We start from the raw sequence: 20757 nt of genomic DNA, 5'->3' as shown, positions 1-20757 counted from the left end.
GCCTTTCAGAAAGGAGATTACAGCAGAAAAACACATATGACAAGACAGCTAAACCACTCCCAGCATTGCAACCAGGTGACAGAGTCATGCTGGAAAGCAAAACAGGTTACAACAAACCAGGGATAATCACCAAGGAAACGGCCCCGAGATCTTACAATGTCCAGTGTGATGACGGCAGTGAACTTCGCAGGAACAGAAGACACATCCTAAAAATGCCAGACCAGCACAAATTATCACCAGATTCAGGAGAAATGAAACCAGATAATCAGGACAGTGCGAAAATTACGAGAAGTGGGAGAGTTATAAGACCACCCAAAAGACTGATAGAGGAATAAACCATACATGAGGACTGACATTCATTTGTGTTTGTTATGTATTGTTATTTCAGAGTGCCAGTGCAGGAAAGCACTAAGTTATGCAACATTTTCAGTGACATTCTTTTTACTTTACCTTCTGGGAAAGGAAAGGATCAGACAGACTGTAATTGACAAACTGTTGAAAGTGAAAACAGAGACTGTTGAGAATACACTAAAATTAGAGACTGTTGAAAGTTAATTCAGAGACTGTTGAGAATACACTAAAATTAGAGACTGTTGAAAGTGACTTCAGAGACTGTTGAGAATACACTAAAGACTGTGAATATAAGAGACTGTTAACATTGCAAAGTTTGCAATCATTCAGAGACTGTTTGTTTATTTGTCACAGTTAATTACTGTCAGATCAAATTCATTCAGGAGGACAGACTTTTCTTTCATTGAACATTTAAAAAAAATGTTGACTTTGATGTTAATGTTGATTGTTTGACTTTGATGTTAATGTTGATTGTTCATTATTGACTTTACTTAAAGCACTCAAAGTTATTCATTAGAAATACAATCAGTAAAAAGTTACAGTGCCAAAATCAAGGGACTATCTAGAGCTAGCAATACTGAGCTACAGTTACAGCAGTCCAGTAATTTAATTGTTATAGCTTTCTAGAAAAGGGGAGATGTAAATAGAACTACTTTGTTATGCGTATATACATATACCTATAACCCTAACGCACACTACAACCTAATCACTCTGCGTAGTGATATCGGGGAATAAAGTAAGTTTGGCAAGCACATGGAGTCTTCAGTTGATAGCACTCATAAACAATATGTTCATGTTCTAGTCCCATTTTTCCTCCATTGGGACACTACTATGGAGCAATTTTTTAGGTGCTACAGAAACTACATGCTAAATAACACCCCATTTCCATAGTTTAGATCGACCTACTTTGGATCGACCTAACTCCCTGGGGGTTCACGCTAGCTGTCAGCCGGGCAGACACAAAAGTTAATTACCCCCTTACAGCTTGTAGTAGGCGGGACGGACATTTAAGTCGGATTAACTGAAAGTAATCTAGTGAGACTCCCCTCGGGGATAGATCGATCTTAAATCTATGGGAATAGAGCCATTGTCGCATTTGATGTTTACAAATAGGATTGCAATTGGTCTTACTTGATTGTTTGGCTACATGCTATGGACTCCACTAAGTACAAGTAATATCTAGAGGATAGCAGATCCTCATTACCATTAAGGTGTCTTGCCAAAGAATAAAAATCATTTCTGCTTTTAAAATCCTCTTTATGCAAATGCAGCTTTAGGAATCAGACGAGGATGAATGGTAATCCGGCTGATATTATTGCTTCCAGTTAGTCTTTTTCAATCTCCATTCTTGAAGACAAATAAGGGGAAAAAATCAATGCACCTGGCAAGGCAGCATCCACTGCGGCATTGATTTTAATGAAATCGGAGTTTCTGGTACGAGAGTTGAATGATGAAACAGCAGATTGGCCTTTTAGGATATTATTTTCCATCCAGGCAACTTCTGGACTGTCTACTTAAGTTTTAGATTTTCTTTTTCTTTTTTTTTTCTTCTTCAGATTTTTATTATTGAACCAAACGGTCTTGCAAGTCAGTGATGAAATTAATTTGGATAAAATTTCCTGTGTTGACAGCCTGACTAAACCCTGTGTGGGAGTTGTTCGAGTCGGCAAAATGTATTTTTAGCTTGAGGTCAGGAAATGTTGAAATTCTTATGTCATGGCGAGCATAAGTGAAAGGCGGTCAAAAAAATGTGTGTGTGTGTGTGTGTGTGTGTTTGTGTGTGTGTGTGTGTGTGTCGGGGCTGTTTTCAGTCTTAAAAATAAAAAATGAAACTATTTAAGTTAGGATTTCAGTTAGAGATTGTTTTTTAACAACATTGATGTTTATCATTCTAGTTTACATTCCTGAAAAAAAAATTATAAAGTAAGATTGAGATTGTGGTTAACCAAGTATGAATAAGCCAGGTAGTGCTGATGTTTCAAGCAGCCAAGTCATTATGGAAATGTAGTCTAACGTGCTGTGGAGGAAATAAAATTGTAGGATACAAGGAAATGGAGGAAAAAATACCTGGATTGTAATTTTTTAAAGAATGAGATATTTGATGCTGCAAGTGATCAGCAATGGGCATCCTAGATAGTATTTCCTCCTAAATCTCTGGGAAAAGAGTTCAGAATATACCTGGTGACAACACTTAGATCCTAGTAGTAGTTGTACCACAACTGAGTTGTCTCCAACACACTGCGTAAGTCTTGTAATATAAAGATTCTCATTGTCAAGGATGAGATTTTTGTGACTATTAGCAGATTTCTGATATTTTGGGTGGAGTTTTTGCTTGTAAACAACAGAAATGACATTTTTCCAACTGTGGGCATATTTCTGACATTTTGGAAGCCAAAAAGTTTCGTCTCTGCATTATTTTTTTGTGCTGACCAGTTTTCAATATCTTGTAAAGGAACAGAACTATATAAATATACATTTTGAGCACAGTTATATTTGTCATTGGCCAAAGGAGGTGGGGGGGGGGGGAGGGTTGGGGGAGGGGTGAAACAGCCATGTCCAGCTGACCTTCCAAATCTTTAATGTGGAGTTTTGACCACTCCTTAGTCAGGTGAGCAGTCAATGACCAGATCTAGCTGTCGCCTCAAGGTCCTTACATACATTTTATACATATTTTATTCAGCTTTACTCAGGTGTAGTCCTTAAGCACTTTTTTTTGTGATGTCAGTTTTCCCCTCTCATTGTAAGCCTATGGTCAGTATTTCCTCATAATTCTTTGGGAAGAGAGCCCAGAATTTAGCTGATGACAATTCTTTGATACTACTTGTACCTCAATACCTTTTTAGGCAACAGAAATATATGCATTTCGTGCACAGCTATTTACAAAAAAGTGTGTACCAGTTCGTCTAGTCTAAACTTGCCTTGCCTAAGATCTGTGTCAGATTGTCAGAGGTGTGCCAGTTAATCCAGTCTAAACTTGCCTTTACTTGCTATAGATCTGTGTGGGATTTTGTGTGAAACAGTTAAAATCTGCCCATGTAATCCACAGAAGTATGGATTGGGGCACTAAAAGCTTTTTGTGTCAGATTACTGAAAAGTGAGGTCTTTGGGGACTGGAGTGGAGAAGGCTGCTTTTATGTTCAGCTCCAGAAGAGTGAAGCTGATGAGATAAATAAAACCATGTCTTAACTGTTTTCAGCAAGAGTTCTGTTCAGTCAACATCAAAAAGATGGTGCTTGATTGCAATATGTTGCTGTGCCATCCCTTTGTTATAATAATTATAGCAATATTTAATAATTTATTGGACAAAAGTTTTACATTTCCAGACGCTCCAAACTACAATAGAACAATATATGTTCCTTCTACGTATTGTCAGTAATGTGAGAACAAAATATGAAAGTCTTGATGACTGTCAAGTTAGACATTGATGACTTTTGTTGGGATCTGAGTTTTTGCATTAATTCACAACTTTAACTCTGGCAGTCACTCTGTGTGCTTAGTTGAGCAATTTATGATAGGTGGGACAAAAAAAAGGTTTTTGTTGGGTGGAATGGACAGGCACAAAGTGCATGTATGGGGTGGGTTTAGAAACAGGTACAGTACCCAATTCCAGTTGTTAGAGCTAAATTGAATCATATTTGGATATAGCTCTATAAAATTTCAAAGGAAATGACTTGATAAGTTGGGATGTAATATATAGCACCATGATTTTTTTTTAAACCAGTTTTTCCAGCATGATGTAATGTCTAATAGTACTGCTGAGAAAAGGAAATTAACCGGTTTTTGTCTTTTGTATGAGAGGAATTTTGATAGACAACAGGCTTTAATGAGAGAGAGAGAGAGAGAGAGAGAGAGAGAGAGAGAGAGAGAGAGAGGAATAATGTGTCAGAAGACTGGTTTTAGCCTCAAATGTAAGCCAGATTGAAGAGAGTTACATGCAGGAATGATGGGCAGATGTTTTTTGATTCAAACTTCAAATTAGAGCCAATTATTGAAGAGAGTTAGATATACATACAGGAATGATGCTGCAGGAGATGGGTTTTTATGGCTCAAGTTAAAGCCAAATTGCAGAGAGTAGGGATCAGTAGAAAAGAGAGATTGACTTGATTTATTCAGCTACTTGATTATTTTTTAATGCTGCCTCTCATTTTAGCAACAGATTTCCTAAAGAAGGTCTTAATATTTTATTCCTTGACACCGAGAGTTTGATTTGCTATTAGTCTAAGTGCTATACATGATCCATCATTGAGAAGGAAGGTTTCTTGGCAGTTGAGCAGGATTATGGGATGCTGGTGGTTGTAAAGTTATGAGCTTTTTTTCATAGACCTCTTTACCCCATAAGTAGACTCAACATGAGAAATGACACAGGGCTTACAGGCCATTCAGAATAGAAGATCCGAGGTTCTACTAGTCCACGGATCAAATATGGCAAACCCTACTGGCTACTGTACATAAAAGAAGGAGGGCTGACTACTGCTAATCCTCTGATTGTCTGTTCTGAATGGTCTCTTGTTAAAATTTGGACAAAAGCAGGCCATTTCCAGTCTTAGTGCCAGTTCTTTTGAACCAAACCCCCCGCCTGCCTGAGTATACATCAAGATATGCTGAGAAATGAAAATAACAGTTGACATTACATGACATTATGTTTTTTTTTTTACTGGTGTCATGTGCACACAGCAAACTGATAAGACCATAATTGTGGTTGTCACGGAAGATCACAACCAGATTAAGATAAGACAAGTCTAGGAAAAATGAGAAAGAAAAAATGGGTTGATTTATTACACTACGAGCCACCCAGAGAACAGAGAGACAGCTGTTCTGTTTGATTCTTCAGTTTTACCATTAAAGAGCTATTGTTATGCAGGAAAAGGTATTTCAGCGTTTGGGTAACAAGATAATAGAAAAGCAGATACAGTAAGAAGAAAAGGAATCTGGATCTTAGTAGATATGACGTGATATATAGTAAGATATGTGAAAATCTTTTGAGATCAGGGGTGTTCTTTCTCCCCTCTCGCCCCCTCTCCCCCCCCCCCCCCCCCCCCCCCAAAAAAAAAAAAAAAAAGAAAAGAAAAAAAAAAGGTCAAGAGGAGTTGTGGCATTTTGTTGATAGTTGCAGACAGGGGTAGCCTTGTACCAAATTATAGTTAAATATGGGCTTGGGTCTTTCCGTCAAGAAATATGACCACCATACTTTATCATAATTCACTCCTCTGTCTCTGTGGGAATATCGGTAGGTTGGTTAGAAAGAAAATTAGTATAAATTACACCTATTGTGTCCTATCAATTTCTAAATAGATCTATTTTTCTTTGATTTTTCCATTGAAATTGAGTTATGGATATGGAAACAGATAGAGGAGACGAGATAAAAGCATTAAAAATCAATAGCTGTCCCAGTTTCGTGAATAATTGACCACGGCACAGGTGGTTGATGGTGCAGAACTGTAACTACAGTTGCGTGAAATATGTGCTTTGATTTGTGCAAGTATAATAATCTTGTTTGTCTTGTTATGACATTTTGGCTGTCTTACTCAGGTTGATGAGAGAGACTTGTAGGTGCCTTCCCACGAACAGAACCATCACAGGACTAAGATCTGAGCAGTCATGAATCATAGAGTTGAAGGATATTGTCCCTCTGTCAGTGGTCACATGTCAGTGCCATCTGGGGGTTTTACCCAGGATTTGGGATACAGGGAGTCTAAAATATTGATATGTTACTTGACCATTGATTAACAGGGAGTCCAACTAAAACTATACCATCATTCCCAAAAATCTCATAAACCGTCCAGTCGTCTTTAAAAGTATAGGCCATCTTTTAAGTCCCTTGGCCGTCCAAATGACGGCTGGAGGACTCTCTGGGGAAAGCCTTGGCGCCATCTGTCTCTTCTGTCCTTGACCCACGCGATGCCCCATTGGGCCAGGTTTAAAGAATTCCCACACCCTGAAACCCTGTCACCCAAATCTTCCTAACCACAGATAACATGCTAAGAGGCATTAAGTGGCTTTTTGAGGTGACCTTGACCTAGATATCTGGGACAGATGAACAGCTGAGGTGACCCTGTGTCCCGCTTCACCCAGATAAGAACTCGAGCCCAAAAATAGGTATAAACTTTAAAATCTAAAATCTCGATCTTCTGTGACCTCAGTGGGATGTTTGGCCTGTTTTATCACAAGGAAAATATTGGTCATGTCTCTTATCTTGTTGAAGTAGACTAATTTGGATTTATCGCAAACTAGGTTGCCAAATATTTGGTCTAAAAGTTTCAACTAAGTTTTGTGCTCTTTATAATAGATCTCCCATGTAACCAGCTCTAGATAGTCCTGTGTCACCCCCTGGCTACCCCCCCCCCCCCCCAGACATAGATCAACGTCACCCCTGTCATGTCTGACCTCATTAAATCTTTTATCTTAGGAGATCATGAACTGTCAGCTTGCTGTCATTACATAGAGTTCACCCCAGTGTATGGGGTAACCTTATAGCTGAAAAAGTTTGGCCTTGGTGAAATTTTGGTTAAATTCAAACTAGTAATAAATTAGATGTGTTCTTACGACAATTTTTTATTGCACTGTGAAATAAATTATCTCTCAGTCTGGCGTCTTCTGAAGGCGGTTGAATGGCGTCCTGCATTTTGTACCTTTCACTTGGCATAACAATTCAATTTAGAAGCAGGTGCAGTATATCGGTACCAGGATGTAGCATGTGCTTCGAATACAAGTGCCGCCATGATGTTGCCACATGTTCTCCAGCATGTGACAACATGATAGAGTCTTGTCCATGGTATTTACGTTCCAGTCTTAAAAATAACATCAGTGTGATCCGTGCTGTATCCACTGTCAAAGAATACTGTATATGTGTGCATGCACATTAGCGTGCATGTGTTTTATTCGTCTGTTCATTCTTGACATGAACTCTCACATGAAGTTGCAGCATCATTGTTCTGCATGCGGGAATGTAATAGTTATATTGTCTTGTCCAGGGTCTTGTTGTAATGATTTCAGTGCACACATTCTGTATTGTAGGGTTGGGGTTTTGCAGAAAGGGACAGAGACGGAAGGTAGCTTTTCTTTTTTCCAGAACAAAAGGCTCGGTTAGAAAAGGTCAGGAAACTAGAAATAGAAGGGATGGATCTTGAAAGATTATGCAGTTAAATGAGAGGCAATCCATTCTCTCTGTTTCTAATTCTCTTGATATTTTTTCAATTATTTTAAGGCTCATCCATTATTCAAAAAAAAAAATAAATAAATAAATTGCCTTGTGCACAAGAAGAGTTGTACAGAAATCTCAGTATCAATGAAATATTTAAGAAAATGCTTAGAACTCTCAATTTCCATTTCTCTTTTTCAGGGACCATTGGACAATGTAATCTCCTCCTGCAGGTGGCGCCTTTCACGTCTTTTCTACTCCTATTCTGCCAGGATATTTCCCATGAAGTTGAGATCAATGAGACACTGTGGAAGAATGATATTCAGTAACACAAGAAGCTGACCCCAGATGTTCAGTTTTTCAGAAATGCCCCGAGGCTGCAAGCTGATCAGGAGACTTGTTTGCTTGCTGGATGTTACATAGCTTCTCTTGGTTTACAGTGACCTCTAGGAGAGATTATTAGCACTAAAGGAGATCTCTTTTATCTTCTTAAGGTTGTCTTGAAGCACAGTGACCTCTAGGATATAATTTTTGGCAAAGAATTGTCTCTCTCTCTCTCTCTGTATTTAGTCACTTTACAGACAACAAAATTTCAAGGCTGTCACTTCTTGATGAACAGTGACCTCTGTGGAGTATTTTTGGAACACAGACTTGCCTTGATTCATCTTACACAGGGACAAGCCAACTTGTCACCAGATTGTATTGATGTGCAGTGACCTCTAGGGAACAATTTATTAATCGGACATCTCTTGAGTCAACACACATGAAATAACACTGATTAATCAAAAAAGTCATCACTAACATTGCTTCAGGAATTCGATATGTTTTTTGCTTGAGAGAGACGTCAGGGGAATTTATTACAGCATATCCATTACTTGATAAATTATGTAACAGATATTGTTCAAAGAAAAGCATTATCTTCTCAGTAAATATGATTTCAGCACAGCTCTGACTGTGGCTTAGATAGACCGACACTGTTTTAGTGCCAAGAAATTCAAGACAAATACCTGCAAAAAAAAAATAAACTCAGAAAAGCAGCCTTGCTGTGCAAACGTCATTTGTTACACTCATAGTGATCATTTGTTGTAGCATCTGGCAGTGTGATATTGAAGTCACCACTCAAGAGCTCAGTGACATTTACTTTGTGCCAATTTTTCAAAGACATTAACAGGAGTATTACAGCACGTAGGTGTAGAAACCCAGGTCAAAGTGGTTCGCAGATTGAACATTCCAAGAACATTGAACTCATCTGATATTACTACAATCTCAAAATCGTGGACAGTGATTTTGCGAGTTGGACACGGGTGAAGAGTGATCGTTATAAAAAACTTACCACATCTGTACCATGAAAGGACAGCAGAATGGCGACGTATTCACGGAGTTTGTCAGCCATGACAGCATTCCTGCCGTTGTTGACGGAGCCGCCATGGCTCAAGCCACTGCTTCCCCGAAGAAAAAACTCCTGACACTAGAGCAGGAGTTCAATCAGTTGTTCGGAGGTGATTCTGGCAGGGATAACAAAAAGATCAGCAGTTTCCTACGGACATGCCGCATGTCACCGAACGAGGCTATTCGGTCCTCACTGTGGCAGGCGCTGTGCGAAGGTCTTGATAAGAGTCCGGGACAGATGTACCAAGAGACAGTTGGCGAAATCTTTGGACATGGTGAGTTGATATGCTTTTGTTTTAAAAACTTGTTTTTTCTTACTTATTTTTCATTTATTTATTGATTTTTTGCACCTATAGAGATTAACTTGTTTGCTTCACAAAGAAAATTTATCTCAGTTCTCTGGACCTTCAATTGTAATTCGGGCATTTGGAGAAGTAAACTGGTTCTCATGAGCCATGCTGTTTTATGCGGAGAGTCTTTACGGAAAGACATTGTAACGATGAAATTGCATGTCAATCAGTATAAACCTGAGGTGCCCTTATGCTGACGAGGGGCAGATTTCACATAGTTATAATTTAAATGGAAACTTGTGGAAAACTTGCTAGCTCACCACGGTATCTTGTATATAGTGTAGAGTAAGGATGTTTTATGGAACCCTGAACAGCAAATAAATTTTGTTTATGGTTATCATCATGGAAATTACTACATTCCCAGGGCTAACAGCGAGATGTAGACATTTAGTGTGTGTGTGTGTGAGAGAGAGAAGAGAGAGAGAGAAAGAGAGAGAGATTTCTGCAACAAAACTCCTAAAAGAATCATAGTTGGATTTTCCTCCATCTGAAGAAGATTTGAAAAGGAAGGTGCATAAATTAGCTGGATTCTTACTTTTTTACTACTGAAAGGCTGTGAGAGTATGTGAGTTGGGGAGGGGGAAGGGATCATCTTATCATCCATATTATGCTTTATTTTGTCTTTACCCATCCTGTCTCTGTGGATAGATTGATTGATTGGTTGATTGCACTCACTTTAAAAAAAGTCAACCATTTCCCGATATTCTACTAGTTATCTTCAAGGCATAGCCACATGCGTCAGAAGTATAATAAAATAGTTTGAAATGATTCTTTGATAACACGTCAGAAGACTCAGTGTCCTATGCTGGTGCCTGGATATTCAAAGAGCACTGTACATGTACTAGTAGGTGCCTCTTCCATGCTAACGGGTGCTGCATATCATCAGGTTTATTTCCCCTCCTAAACTCGTATCAGTTGGTAGCTCAGAGGTGACACTCATAAGTGACCTAGAAATTTGCTCAGGTGGCTGGCCTCACTGTTATTAAGCACTTGCCCCCCCGGAGGCAGTTGTTCACTTGAAAAGGCACCGAGCTGGTAAAAAAGTTAAAATTTTATAGAACACTAGCCAGGTCTTACACCCAGATTACCTGAAGGGTTAGTAGTTTAAAAATTGTTTGGCACATAGCTGTGAATATCACTTGGCCGCTCTCTTAATAGCTACTGTATTCAGAATTTTAAAAAGATCTACTTTTGAGAATACATCTTTAGAATTTCAACCACCTGTGAAAGAAGTTGTTTACAGTGATATACTGGCAGAAAGTAGATTATGTTGACAGGTATTCCACACTGACACTGAACTCCAAATGATGGACTCACAAATACATGTTTAAATAGTTATCTTTATCTTAAAGGAAAGGCTGTCTGCCAGTACACATGTTCTGTCTTGTACTATATTTTTGAGATACAGGCCTTTGGTTAGCAATTTCAAAAGGGTAAATCGCTAATCACGTTGATGAATTTATACCAATAACACGGAACAAAAAAGTTCCTGAATCACGTTTCACGCAGAATATTGGGCTCAAATACCAGTAACGCATCATGCTCGAAAAATAAGGTCAATCACGCGTAACACAAAAGGAATTCCCTACCCTCTCTACTGAGGGCTAAGAACCGTCATCTCCTCCCTCCCCTCTCTAAATAAGAAACAAATATTCTGGTGTGGGCTCAGATCTGTCATCTCTCTCTCTCTCCCTCCCACTCCCATTCAGAACAGGCCTGAGGTGAAAATATTTTGGCGCAGGCTCAGCTCTGTCGTGTCTTGCCTGTGGTCTCACCATGGTCAGTGGTAACCAGGGTCAGAACATGCTGGGTAATTTGGACAGCACTCACTATTTGCATGCATGTACTTTCATTTTGTCATGTTTTTAACCAGGCACATTGGCATTGTCCCAGCCTGTGAACACGTCCATGTTACATGTGAACACGTCCAGTCCACGGTTCTAGCTTGCCAGTGGTCAAGTGATGACCTGTGGTCAGCTGACATTGCAAAGGTCAAGTTTTAATGGACATACTTAGCTAACAGATGCTACATGGGTTGAATGTAAATGATTGTTTTTTGTTGTTTTTTTTTTCTCCACAAAAACAGATTTTTTTAATAACCAAACCTGATGGTCTGCATACATGAACTCTTGTAATAATACAACTTTCATTAACTGATTGATCACTGTGGGGGGCGGGGGAGGTTAGATATAATCCAATTTGCTTAAAATTGTTCCCATATATTGGGTGTAATTTCACTGTAATTTCCTGCCCCAGGCTGGAACAGTTCACTGGGTCTTTCAAGGTTGTACATGCTTCCCATCTCTACATAATAAGGTTTGGGGTCAGTTTTCACAAAGGGATGAATTATCAAAAGTGGGCCTTAATATTTATACCAAGATTTTGGCATTCTTTTATTTAGAGTGAATAATATGACTTGATCTCTACAGGATGAACTTAAACAGGAAAATAGGAGGTCTTATGGATATTTACATTCCATTTATTTTCTAAATGCTTATAAGCTTTTACTAATCTTGACCTTATTGAAATAATGTCAGCATAGGAAGAACCTGTTGTTCACCAGTGACTGCTTGGTAGGATTAGAGTAATCCCCTCATCCATTAAATATATATAGGTATTGAGCAACCATACATCTGACGTTTTGTAAGTTTAAGGGGGCTGTTCAGGATTAATTTTTACAACCTGGCCAATGGGCACCATCTTCACTGGTACTCTAGCTAAATGCAATCAGGTTAACAGACTAACACACCTGTTTTCAATGTACTCCAAAAATCACCAGTTTTTCTGAATTTTACTCAGTGCCAAGAGGAGGTGTGTTAGTCTGTTAATATGATTGCTTTCAAGGAGAGTCCCTGTTCATGGGCTTTGGCTAGGGGGACAAAACTCATTGGTAACATGAGTTGGAACAATTTTAAAAGGTTATCTGAGTAAGATTTTGGATGCTGTAGATGTGCTGAGTATCAAATGTGTTAGTTGAGATGAGTATTGATTGTGAATTGTTTGATTTGTACTGGTTTGTACTTGACTAGTACTGGATCAGCTTGAAAAGAGCTTGCATGTCACTTTTTTAAAATGCAAATGTCAGTTATTGTCATGTTTTAGTTTGAGCTATTTTTTTAAGATTGATAGTTTGAACGCAGAGAAACTGCATTATGTTGCTTTCAATTGCTTTATGTCTAGATTGTTCTCTTTATTATCTATACAGCTCTTGCCAGTCTGAAATATTTATGTGCTGACAAAAAAGAAATGCTTAATTTGATAATTTCTTTTAAAACTTTTTGAAAGCATGTGGATTTTTTTAAAGGTTAAAGAAAAAGGCCCCCTCTCTCTAGGTATTCTATTTTGGGTACACATTTTTCAAAATAATTCAGTCAAATTGCCAATAAAAAAACATTTATGGACTAATGGTTGGCGGGCTAAATGAAATCAATGTGGCTTGCTTTTATCCCCAAAAAACATCCCTAATTTCCAGGTGCAGAAAAAATGATGCGATCCCAAAGTGTGGTCGCAGATAAAAATTCTCACCATCGCATGCGGCGCAACCAGAGTTACTATGGAAACTGGGGGAGCGTCAGTTTCTCCTGTCCTGGTATGTACAGAGTGGCTTGCAGCACACTAGATGACCTTTGACCTCACTTTGACCTAGATTCTGTATTATGGGTCATAACCTTTGGCCTCTGCCCTTTGACCTTGCTGGTATTTTTTTCATTTGCAGGACTTTGGAAGTGTGAGGCTTCTTCTTAGTTTGCTGCTTTGCATAAAAGGTTTTTGCATCTTGGTTTGACAGCTAAATCTTACAGTACTTTGTAGTTTGTAAGCTAACACTAGCATAGCAAATATCAAACATAGCTTGCTGTCATTCAATAAGAATAAGTATATAAATGGGGAAAATTAAGTCATGATTCTCACATTGATTTGGCTGAAAAAAAAAGTGTAGCCAACTGAGTTAACAGTGTGCTGCGTGGGGCAGTAGTGGTTTGCTTTTTAACAATTTATTAATTGCATCTTTGAAATTGATTTTGCACTTTTGCTTATTATTTGGAATGAGAGGTTAGCATTAACCAACAGTGTAAGGATTGTATCCTGATTGTGTGGATTGTTTTGATAACAATGCACGAGGTAACTCAATCAATACTTCATAGCAAATGGAGTTTGTATACATGTTTAATTTGAAATCTGAAAGATTTAATCAATTTCTAATAGCATGAGATAATTCTATTGATTTCTGGGATAGAATTCAATGCTTGGAATTTCCACACACCTAGAAATTTTTACAAACTATGATTTTTATTTAAAATATGACTTACAGCTGGCTGATATCAAACAGTATACATAACATTAGTTTTAATTATATTGTAGTGTACACTGATCAAATACTTTTTACTCAATATCTTGATTCTGTTTAAAGTAGTCTCTGAATTAAAAAGTAAATTTTTAACTGACCACTTGATTGCATTGACTGTATTAGCAGTTTTTCATTTCTTATTTATGGACATGGCGTTTTAGTTGGTATTTACAATTACTTTAACCAAATCCATTTGATAATGGTGATGCACTTGATTAACTAAAATTTTCAGTTTTCAGCCAGATTGTTACCTGACATATGGGTTGTCTTAAAAGAAGTGATTGGACATTGCTCAGGTCACCAAGAATGTGGAACCATTCATAAGCTGGACATATACTTCATTTTGTCTTTATTTTTATGTCTACTGCAAACTATATCATCTCATTGTGTTACAGCTTCAGGGACAGTCTTCTCTTGCACTATAGTGCCATCTATGGATTATTTTATCATTTTGTTCCTTATTAATGCCATATGTATATATATATATATATATAGATATATAGATATATATATATATATAATTTCACCTGTTTCAGTTTGCCACCAGCAGGGTATATTATAACTTTTTAAGTCATAATTTTTATGAAAGCAATACATTACAACAGTAATGAAGAAGATCCTTTCTTGATTCAGAGCGCCATCTAGACATCACGCTCCCTGCCTTCGTAGACCACGAGCTGACCACACATTACTTCCTGAATGAGCAGGGTCTTCAGTGTGCCAAGCGTATCATATGTGTCATAGCGTACACCGAGCCTGACATCACCTATAGTCCTGCGCTATTCCCGCTCACTTGTCTTTGTCTGCACTATATGGCAGAGGAAGATGCTTTTAACGCAATCTATGGTCTGTTGCATAGTAAGATGGGGCATATATCGCAGACCAAGCTGGCGTATCAGGCCACGGGACTGGTAATAAGGGACCTCACCAAAAGATTTGTTGTAAGTAGAGCAAGGAGATAAAGTAAATGACCTACATGTGAAGTCAGATATAGAAGCAATATGTCTATGGAATTAGAAGTGCATCACCTAGATTTTTGTCTTTATCTCTTCATTTGAAGACCCATTGTCTCAGGTGACAGTCTAAATTGTACAATATTTTTACTTGTTTGAAAAAATTACACTCATAGTTATCACACCTAAAAATGAAAAAAAAAATGTGCAAACTGTCTAATGGCGTTCTGAATTTTTTTTCTGATTTTCATGTGTATTTTTTTTTCCTTTCCAGAAATCTGCCCACAGCTTTATAGAGCGCAATACAAAGCAGGTAGATGTAGTATTTGAAGGCTGGCTCTGGTGGTTGCTCAGAGATCTTCCATTTTCTTACATGGTAAATATCACATTGTACTAGGTGAGATGGTTGAGACGCTGACATTGTACATGTGAGATGGTCACATTGTGCTAGTTGAGATGGTTGAGTTCTTCACATTGTGCTAGGTGAGATGGTTGAGTTCTTCACAATGTACTAGGTGAGATGGTTGAGACGCTGACATTGTACATGTGAGATGGTCACATTGTGGTATGTGAGATGGTTGAGATAGTCAGATTGTGCTAGTTGAGATGGTTGAGTTCTTCACATTGTGCTAGGTGAGATGGTTGAGATGTTCCCCATGTACTATGTGAGTTTAAAATGTTGACAGTGTGGTACTAACATCAAATCCAATTGCAGGAACAGGTTCAGCAATGATTCTCAAGAACAAAAAAAAAAATTCTTGAGATTTTTTTCCCCAGGAAAAAGCGGATATGGCACAGAATTTTGTTTATGACACCTTTAATGCAGTGAATTTTTTTCCTTCTCAGTTACGTGTGATAGACTGCTATCTGTTTGAAGGGCGTAAAGTGTTGTACAGAGCTGCACTGGCTGTGTTACATCTCTTCCAGAAACATGCAGGTCAGTGGCATATCTAACTCAATGGCTGCAATGCTCGCTCTCTCGCTCTCTCTCTCTCTCTCTCAGATATTGGTAGAATATTTAGATATTTAGTTCAATAGAATAAATTATTAAATCATTAATATATATATATATATATATATTAATCAACACAATACTACAACTGCCCTGTTAATTAAAATGCTGTATTATTTTTCCAGCGAGAGACGGTGCAATAAGTACCAGTGCTGCTGTCCAAGCAGCCATTAGTCAGTTCTGCAGGGATATTAAAAATATTGTTACAGTGGAAAAATTCTTAAAGGTAAGAGTGACTTCCATGTAGATGTTAACATTTCAAACTCACTTTTAGAAGTGCTTGGTTGTAGAAAGTTTGACCTTTGACTTGATGTTACAATAGAGATCTCTCATAAGGAATAAATACAGATATAGTGACTATTGGACGACCTGTCAGGGAAACTGAATCCGATATCACCTCTTTCTTGGCCAAATTTTAGAGGACATCTTTTAAAAGGGCATTTCAATCGCACTTTAAACAAAAATGTTTCCCCACTCCCAGAAAATAAACAGACATAAAGCACTGAGATTTTATGTAAACTTAAAGGAAGGGGTTTCAAGGTAATCACACCCTGTAACCATCAGAAGGAAAAGACCTTGAGCATAGGTAGTAATGGTTGTTGTACAGGAGTACAGGTTTATTTATGAGTAAAAAGGTAAATTACCTGTGTAGCTGCCAGATGTATAGGTCTGTGAGGGATAATGATAAAGCCATGAGGTATAAAATGTAGTATAGAGCCAAGTTTACTGCAAATATAATATAAATCAAATATAAACTAGACAGACATTATGAATGAAAAAGTATCAGTGTGATTTTATTTGTAATTATTGATCAGATAACTGAATATAGGTTAACCATAATGGAGACGAGAAAAAAAATATTTTGTTTTATTTTTGAGTCAGTTTCATTAATATGCTGTTTGGAAAAACAACAGTTACTAGTACTTAAATCCAGGTGAAAAGCAGTGTGTTGTTATTGTTATTTTTATTGCCAGTGCTATAACATCTGTGAGCTATTTATGAATGTTGAGTCATAAATCCTGGTAATTGAACATCATCAGCTGAGAAGTACCGTCTTCTTCTAAGCCCAAATGCCACAGAAGTCAGATTTCTTGTGACCTTTTCTCTGCTCCTGGAAACTAGAGCTGTACAACAGCGAAAGTGTACAGGGTTACTTACATAAGAAGTAGAACATTTGAGGATTTCTGACTCCAGACGTTAGTTTTAGAGACAGTTTGAAGGAGAAATTTCACAAGAGGTAGAACTCTGTAGGGTTATTTTCTTTGGTAATGTGTTAGTGACTTGTAAGGGCACACATATTTGGATCCCAAGGAGAACTTGAAGAACTTTTGGAAAAGGCTTATACTATAGTCTTAGAAGTTGAAAGTCTCAGTTTAAACACACTGAGCAAAATTTCTTGGAGCAAGATGAAGAACTTTCACAGGAGGTAGACGATTTCTTTCTGTGGATAATGCTTGGAGGATGTGTTTGACTGTATACTGAAGGAAACCATCACTGAACTCGTAGATTAGGAACAGGGCTGTTTGGCTTCAGTTAATGGAAGTGACTTTCCTATCACTAGATCCAAAAGTGGTTTTAGCAAAATATTTAGGATTCTGATGTCTTGCATACGTAAGGTTTCTAGTTGGTAAATGATACTGTTGACTACTTAACACAAGGTTGATAGTGTGGACGTGGAATACACACATTACACAGATAAACATGAGCGATGGGAATAAAGGAAAATGGAAGAGTACTCCCAACCTTGCAAATCTCAGTCTGCCCAAGATTGTTGTTGTAAGTAGTATTTAGAATACAATCAGGGGTGAGATTTTTCAGACTATTGGCAGATTTAAAACTTTGGGAGTCAAAAATGTCTTTTTTGAGATTGAAAAAGACCTGCAATAAAACTGAATCACACACCTTATTTTCAGTCTTTCTCAGTATAATGTAATGGAATATAAGTGGAGCTAAAGTCTGTACACACAGCTTGATAATATACAGGGTTTGTAATAAGTGCTTTAGGAGCGTGCTTTAGCTTTAAAAATACAATATCTTTTACGTAATATGTGCAGCCCATTAAGTAAAATGGAGTTCATACATCTCAAATTTTCAGCAAGTGCTGATGAGAAACATGTATTTGGGCTTTCACCAAAAAAAAAAAAAAAAAAAAAAAAAGAAGAAAAAAAGAAAAGAAAGAAAGAAAAGAAAAGTTAGCTTGATTTTAAGATAAATTTGATCAATTTTTCATGACAAGTCGGGAATGGGTCAACTAAAAATCCATTATATTTTAAAAGGTGATTCATTTATTATAAATAAATCTAGAATTAAGTTGCCGTAGGGAAGGTTGGAACTCAAACTGCTTATCTAGTTGTTTTTCTACATCTTTTTCAGACGGCATTTGGTATCAGAGGGCTCAAGCGGAAGGATATCAACAAACTGTATGTCAAACATGACATGTTCCTAAAGAGCAAGGTCCACCTGAGGGTCGGCAGCAGTCATGGACTGGTCAAAGCCAAGTCCTCGGAATCGCTCGGTCCTATGCGGGCAAACAAGTCATTTATTGGACCTCCCATGCCTATACATGAGATTAACTCTACCATTTTGTCACATGATGAGGTGAGGAGGGGGTGGGAAGTGGGAGGAGGGGGTGGCGAGTGGGGGGAGGAGATGAGAGGGGAGGGGAGGGTGGGGAAGAGAGGAGGGGGTGGCGAGTGGGAGGAGGGGGAGGAGAGGGGAGAGAGAGAGATTGGGTGGGGAGTAGGTAAAAAAGAAAGTGGAGGCGGAGAGGTGGAAGAGACGGGAGGAGGAGGATTTGAGATGGGGGAGGGGTTGGGTTGGAGAAGGGGGGAGCTCAGGGGAGGCGGGGAGGAGAAGTGGAGCAAAATTAATTTTAGATGGAGAATAAGTTAAATATTAACCTTGGAAGGCACTTTCTTTCTATCTCTGAGTTGTATGCACTGGACCCTTTCAGACTAATATTGAGACTAAATGTTATAATACTGCTTCTCCCCTTACGCTCTATTTGTTTATTTAACATACTCAACTCTGTTTTCATATATAACTTTATTTAATTCTTTCACTTACCATTCATTAACACTAATGAGGGTTATATTGAAATTTATGTGGCTGTTATTTACTTGACATCAAATGTGTCAGGTGTGAAATAAATTGTGTCAGGTGTGAAATCAAATGTGTCAGGTGTGAAATAAATTGTGTCAGGTGTGAAATCAAATGTGTCAGGTGTGAAATAAATTGTGTTAGGTGTGAAATCAAATGTGTCAGGTGTGAAATAAATTGTGTTAGGTGTGAAATCAAATGTGTCAGGTGTGAAATAAATTGTGCCGGGTGTGAAATCAAATGTGTCAGGTGTGAAATAAATTGTGCCGGGTGTGAAATCAAATGTGTCAGGTGTGAAATAAATTGTGCCGGGTGTGAAATCAAATGTGTCAGGTGTGAAATAAATTGTGCCGGGTGTGAAATCAAATGTGTCAGGTGTGAAATAAATTGTGCCGGGTGTGAAATCAAATGTGTCAGGGGTGAAATAAATTGTGCCGGGTGTGAAATCAAATGTGTCAGGGGTGAAATAAATTGTGCCGGGTGTGAAATCAAATGTGTCAGGTGTGAAATAAATTGTGCCGGGTGTGAAATCAAATGTGTCAGGGGTGATGTAAAGTGTGCTGGCTGTGACACGTACATATCTGACACAGCGATATGATGTTGGAGGTTACAGATTAAAAATGGTGACACTAACATTGTGTTTGAAATCTACCAGTGTGTTAGGTGTGACATTTTCCATCAACTAACATCTCTTCTCCAATTTTAACTTGCTGCCTCTCCAGTGGCTTCCATGTAATCGCAAACTCGGGAGGTCAAGGTCAGTGGGTAGAATTGCGCTGGCTGATGCTAAGACTAATGTTTTGACTTTGGAACAAGTGAGTACTTGACCCTCTTAGCTGTCCTCCTTGTGGGGGTCAGTTTGGTGGTCAGACATCCCATTATTTATAGATGTCCATTCAGTTGTGCTCAGACTTTGGTGTAGACTTGGATCAATGTTGCTTTTAATGGTGTATGTTTCAGTTTATCCATTTTCCTTGTAAATAACACTTTTAAGCTTTCTCTTTAAGGCTTCAATTCAATGTATCAACAGTGTATGTGATTTAAAATGAAAGTGTATGAGAATTTAACTTATCTGTACCAGAGTTTATGTTTATGTTTACATGTTGACTGTTCAGCCCACTGATGTTATTGTTGGGTAGGTTGTAGGGTTAGTTGAGACCTAAACCGATCCAAGTTTCAAGTCCCAGTCTGAGCACACCTTAGATTTTTAATGTCAGAATTACTGACGTGTGACCACAGGTTTGTACAAAATTATATGTCGCATTTTACCATTGTAGCTTGGGTTAATTTTTTGGCATAACTCAAGCTTTCTTTGTCTACATGATTGATATTTCTGTCTTGGTCAAGATTCCTTGTCATAATTACAACAAGATTTAATTTCTGTGATACAGTTTTGAAAGAAAAATAATTTTTAATGAAAAGACTATATACAACTTTGATATTGTTCTTGTAAACTTGTTGTAGAGCCAACAATTGCTAGGTACAACTGTTGAATTGTGAAATCATGGAAGTTGAATTTTTGCCTCTTCCTGCATTTTGTTAGTACTAACTTGTTGACCACTTGAATGTTTTGGTCCTAACAGTTCCTTCATTGTTCTAATAGTTCCCTTCTCCCGCCTCTATCTTCACTGTAGAATCATGAACAAGTTCCATTGTCACACCTAACACATTGTCACATCCAGCAAATTGTCACACCTAACACATTGTCATCATTTACCAATCTCACCCACCTCAGTAATAACTATCATAATCTTGCTCCTTTGCATGCACCTTTATGTTGATTGTGTTTATGCATGATTTGATAGTCTAGGCAAAATGGACCATTTTTGAGGGGGTGAGCCAGGAAAAAGTTGCAACAGAACTTTAACCATGCATGACTCCATTATTCCAACCATGTGCTCTTCTAACCCCACGCACTCCCAAAACACACCTGCCCAACCTGTTCAACCACCCTATAAACAATATACCCAACCACTCAACCATCCCATATACTACACACCCAACCACTCAACCATCCCATATACTACACACCCAACCACTCAACCATCCCATAAACTACACACCCAACCACTCAACCATCCCATATACTACACACTCAACCATCCCATAAACTACACACC

At 38.1% G+C, this 20757-nt stretch overlaps 1 protein-coding gene across 5 annotated transcripts in view; it reads left to right on the top strand.

The window, feature by feature from the left end:
* Nucleotides 1–20757, top strand: part of LOC106175865 (GTPase-activating protein skywalker) — a 34137-nt gene that overhangs the window by 6931 nt on the left and 6449 nt on the right. For 2 of the 5 annotated variants that reach the window (XM_086996703.1, XM_086996705.1), the window contains exons 2-9: nucleotides 7691–9153; nucleotides 12701–12817; nucleotides 14207–14514; nucleotides 14801–14902; nucleotides 15373–15463; nucleotides 15664–15764; nucleotides 17912–18136; nucleotides 19360–19452. In XM_086996703.1, the coding sequence (XP_086852829.1) occupies nucleotides 8835–9153; nucleotides 12701–12817; nucleotides 14207–14514; nucleotides 14801–14902; nucleotides 15373–15463; nucleotides 15664–15764; nucleotides 17912–18136; nucleotides 19360–19452 (1356 nt within the window). In that variant the 5' untranslated portion in view covers nucleotides 7691–8834. Of the gene's footprint in view, nucleotides 1–7365; nucleotides 7401–7690; nucleotides 9154–12700; nucleotides 12818–14206; nucleotides 14515–14800; nucleotides 14903–15372; nucleotides 15464–15663; nucleotides 15765–17911; nucleotides 18137–19359; nucleotides 19453–20757 lie in introns of all 5 variants that reach the window. The other 3 variants (XM_086996704.1, XM_086996707.1, XM_086996706.1) reach the window with 3 other exon arrangements.

The sequence above is a fragment of the Lingula anatina genome, chromosome 10 (genome assembly GCF_051362555.1).
Source record: "Lingula anatina isolate TDL-2025a chromosome 10, LinAna3.0, whole genome shotgun sequence".
NCBI classification, from domain to species: domain Eukaryota; kingdom Metazoa; phylum Brachiopoda; class Lingulata; order Lingulida; family Lingulidae; genus Lingula; species Lingula anatina.
Note: the sequence above shows the minus strand (reverse complement) of the source record. Positions and strands in the feature narration are given on the sequence as shown.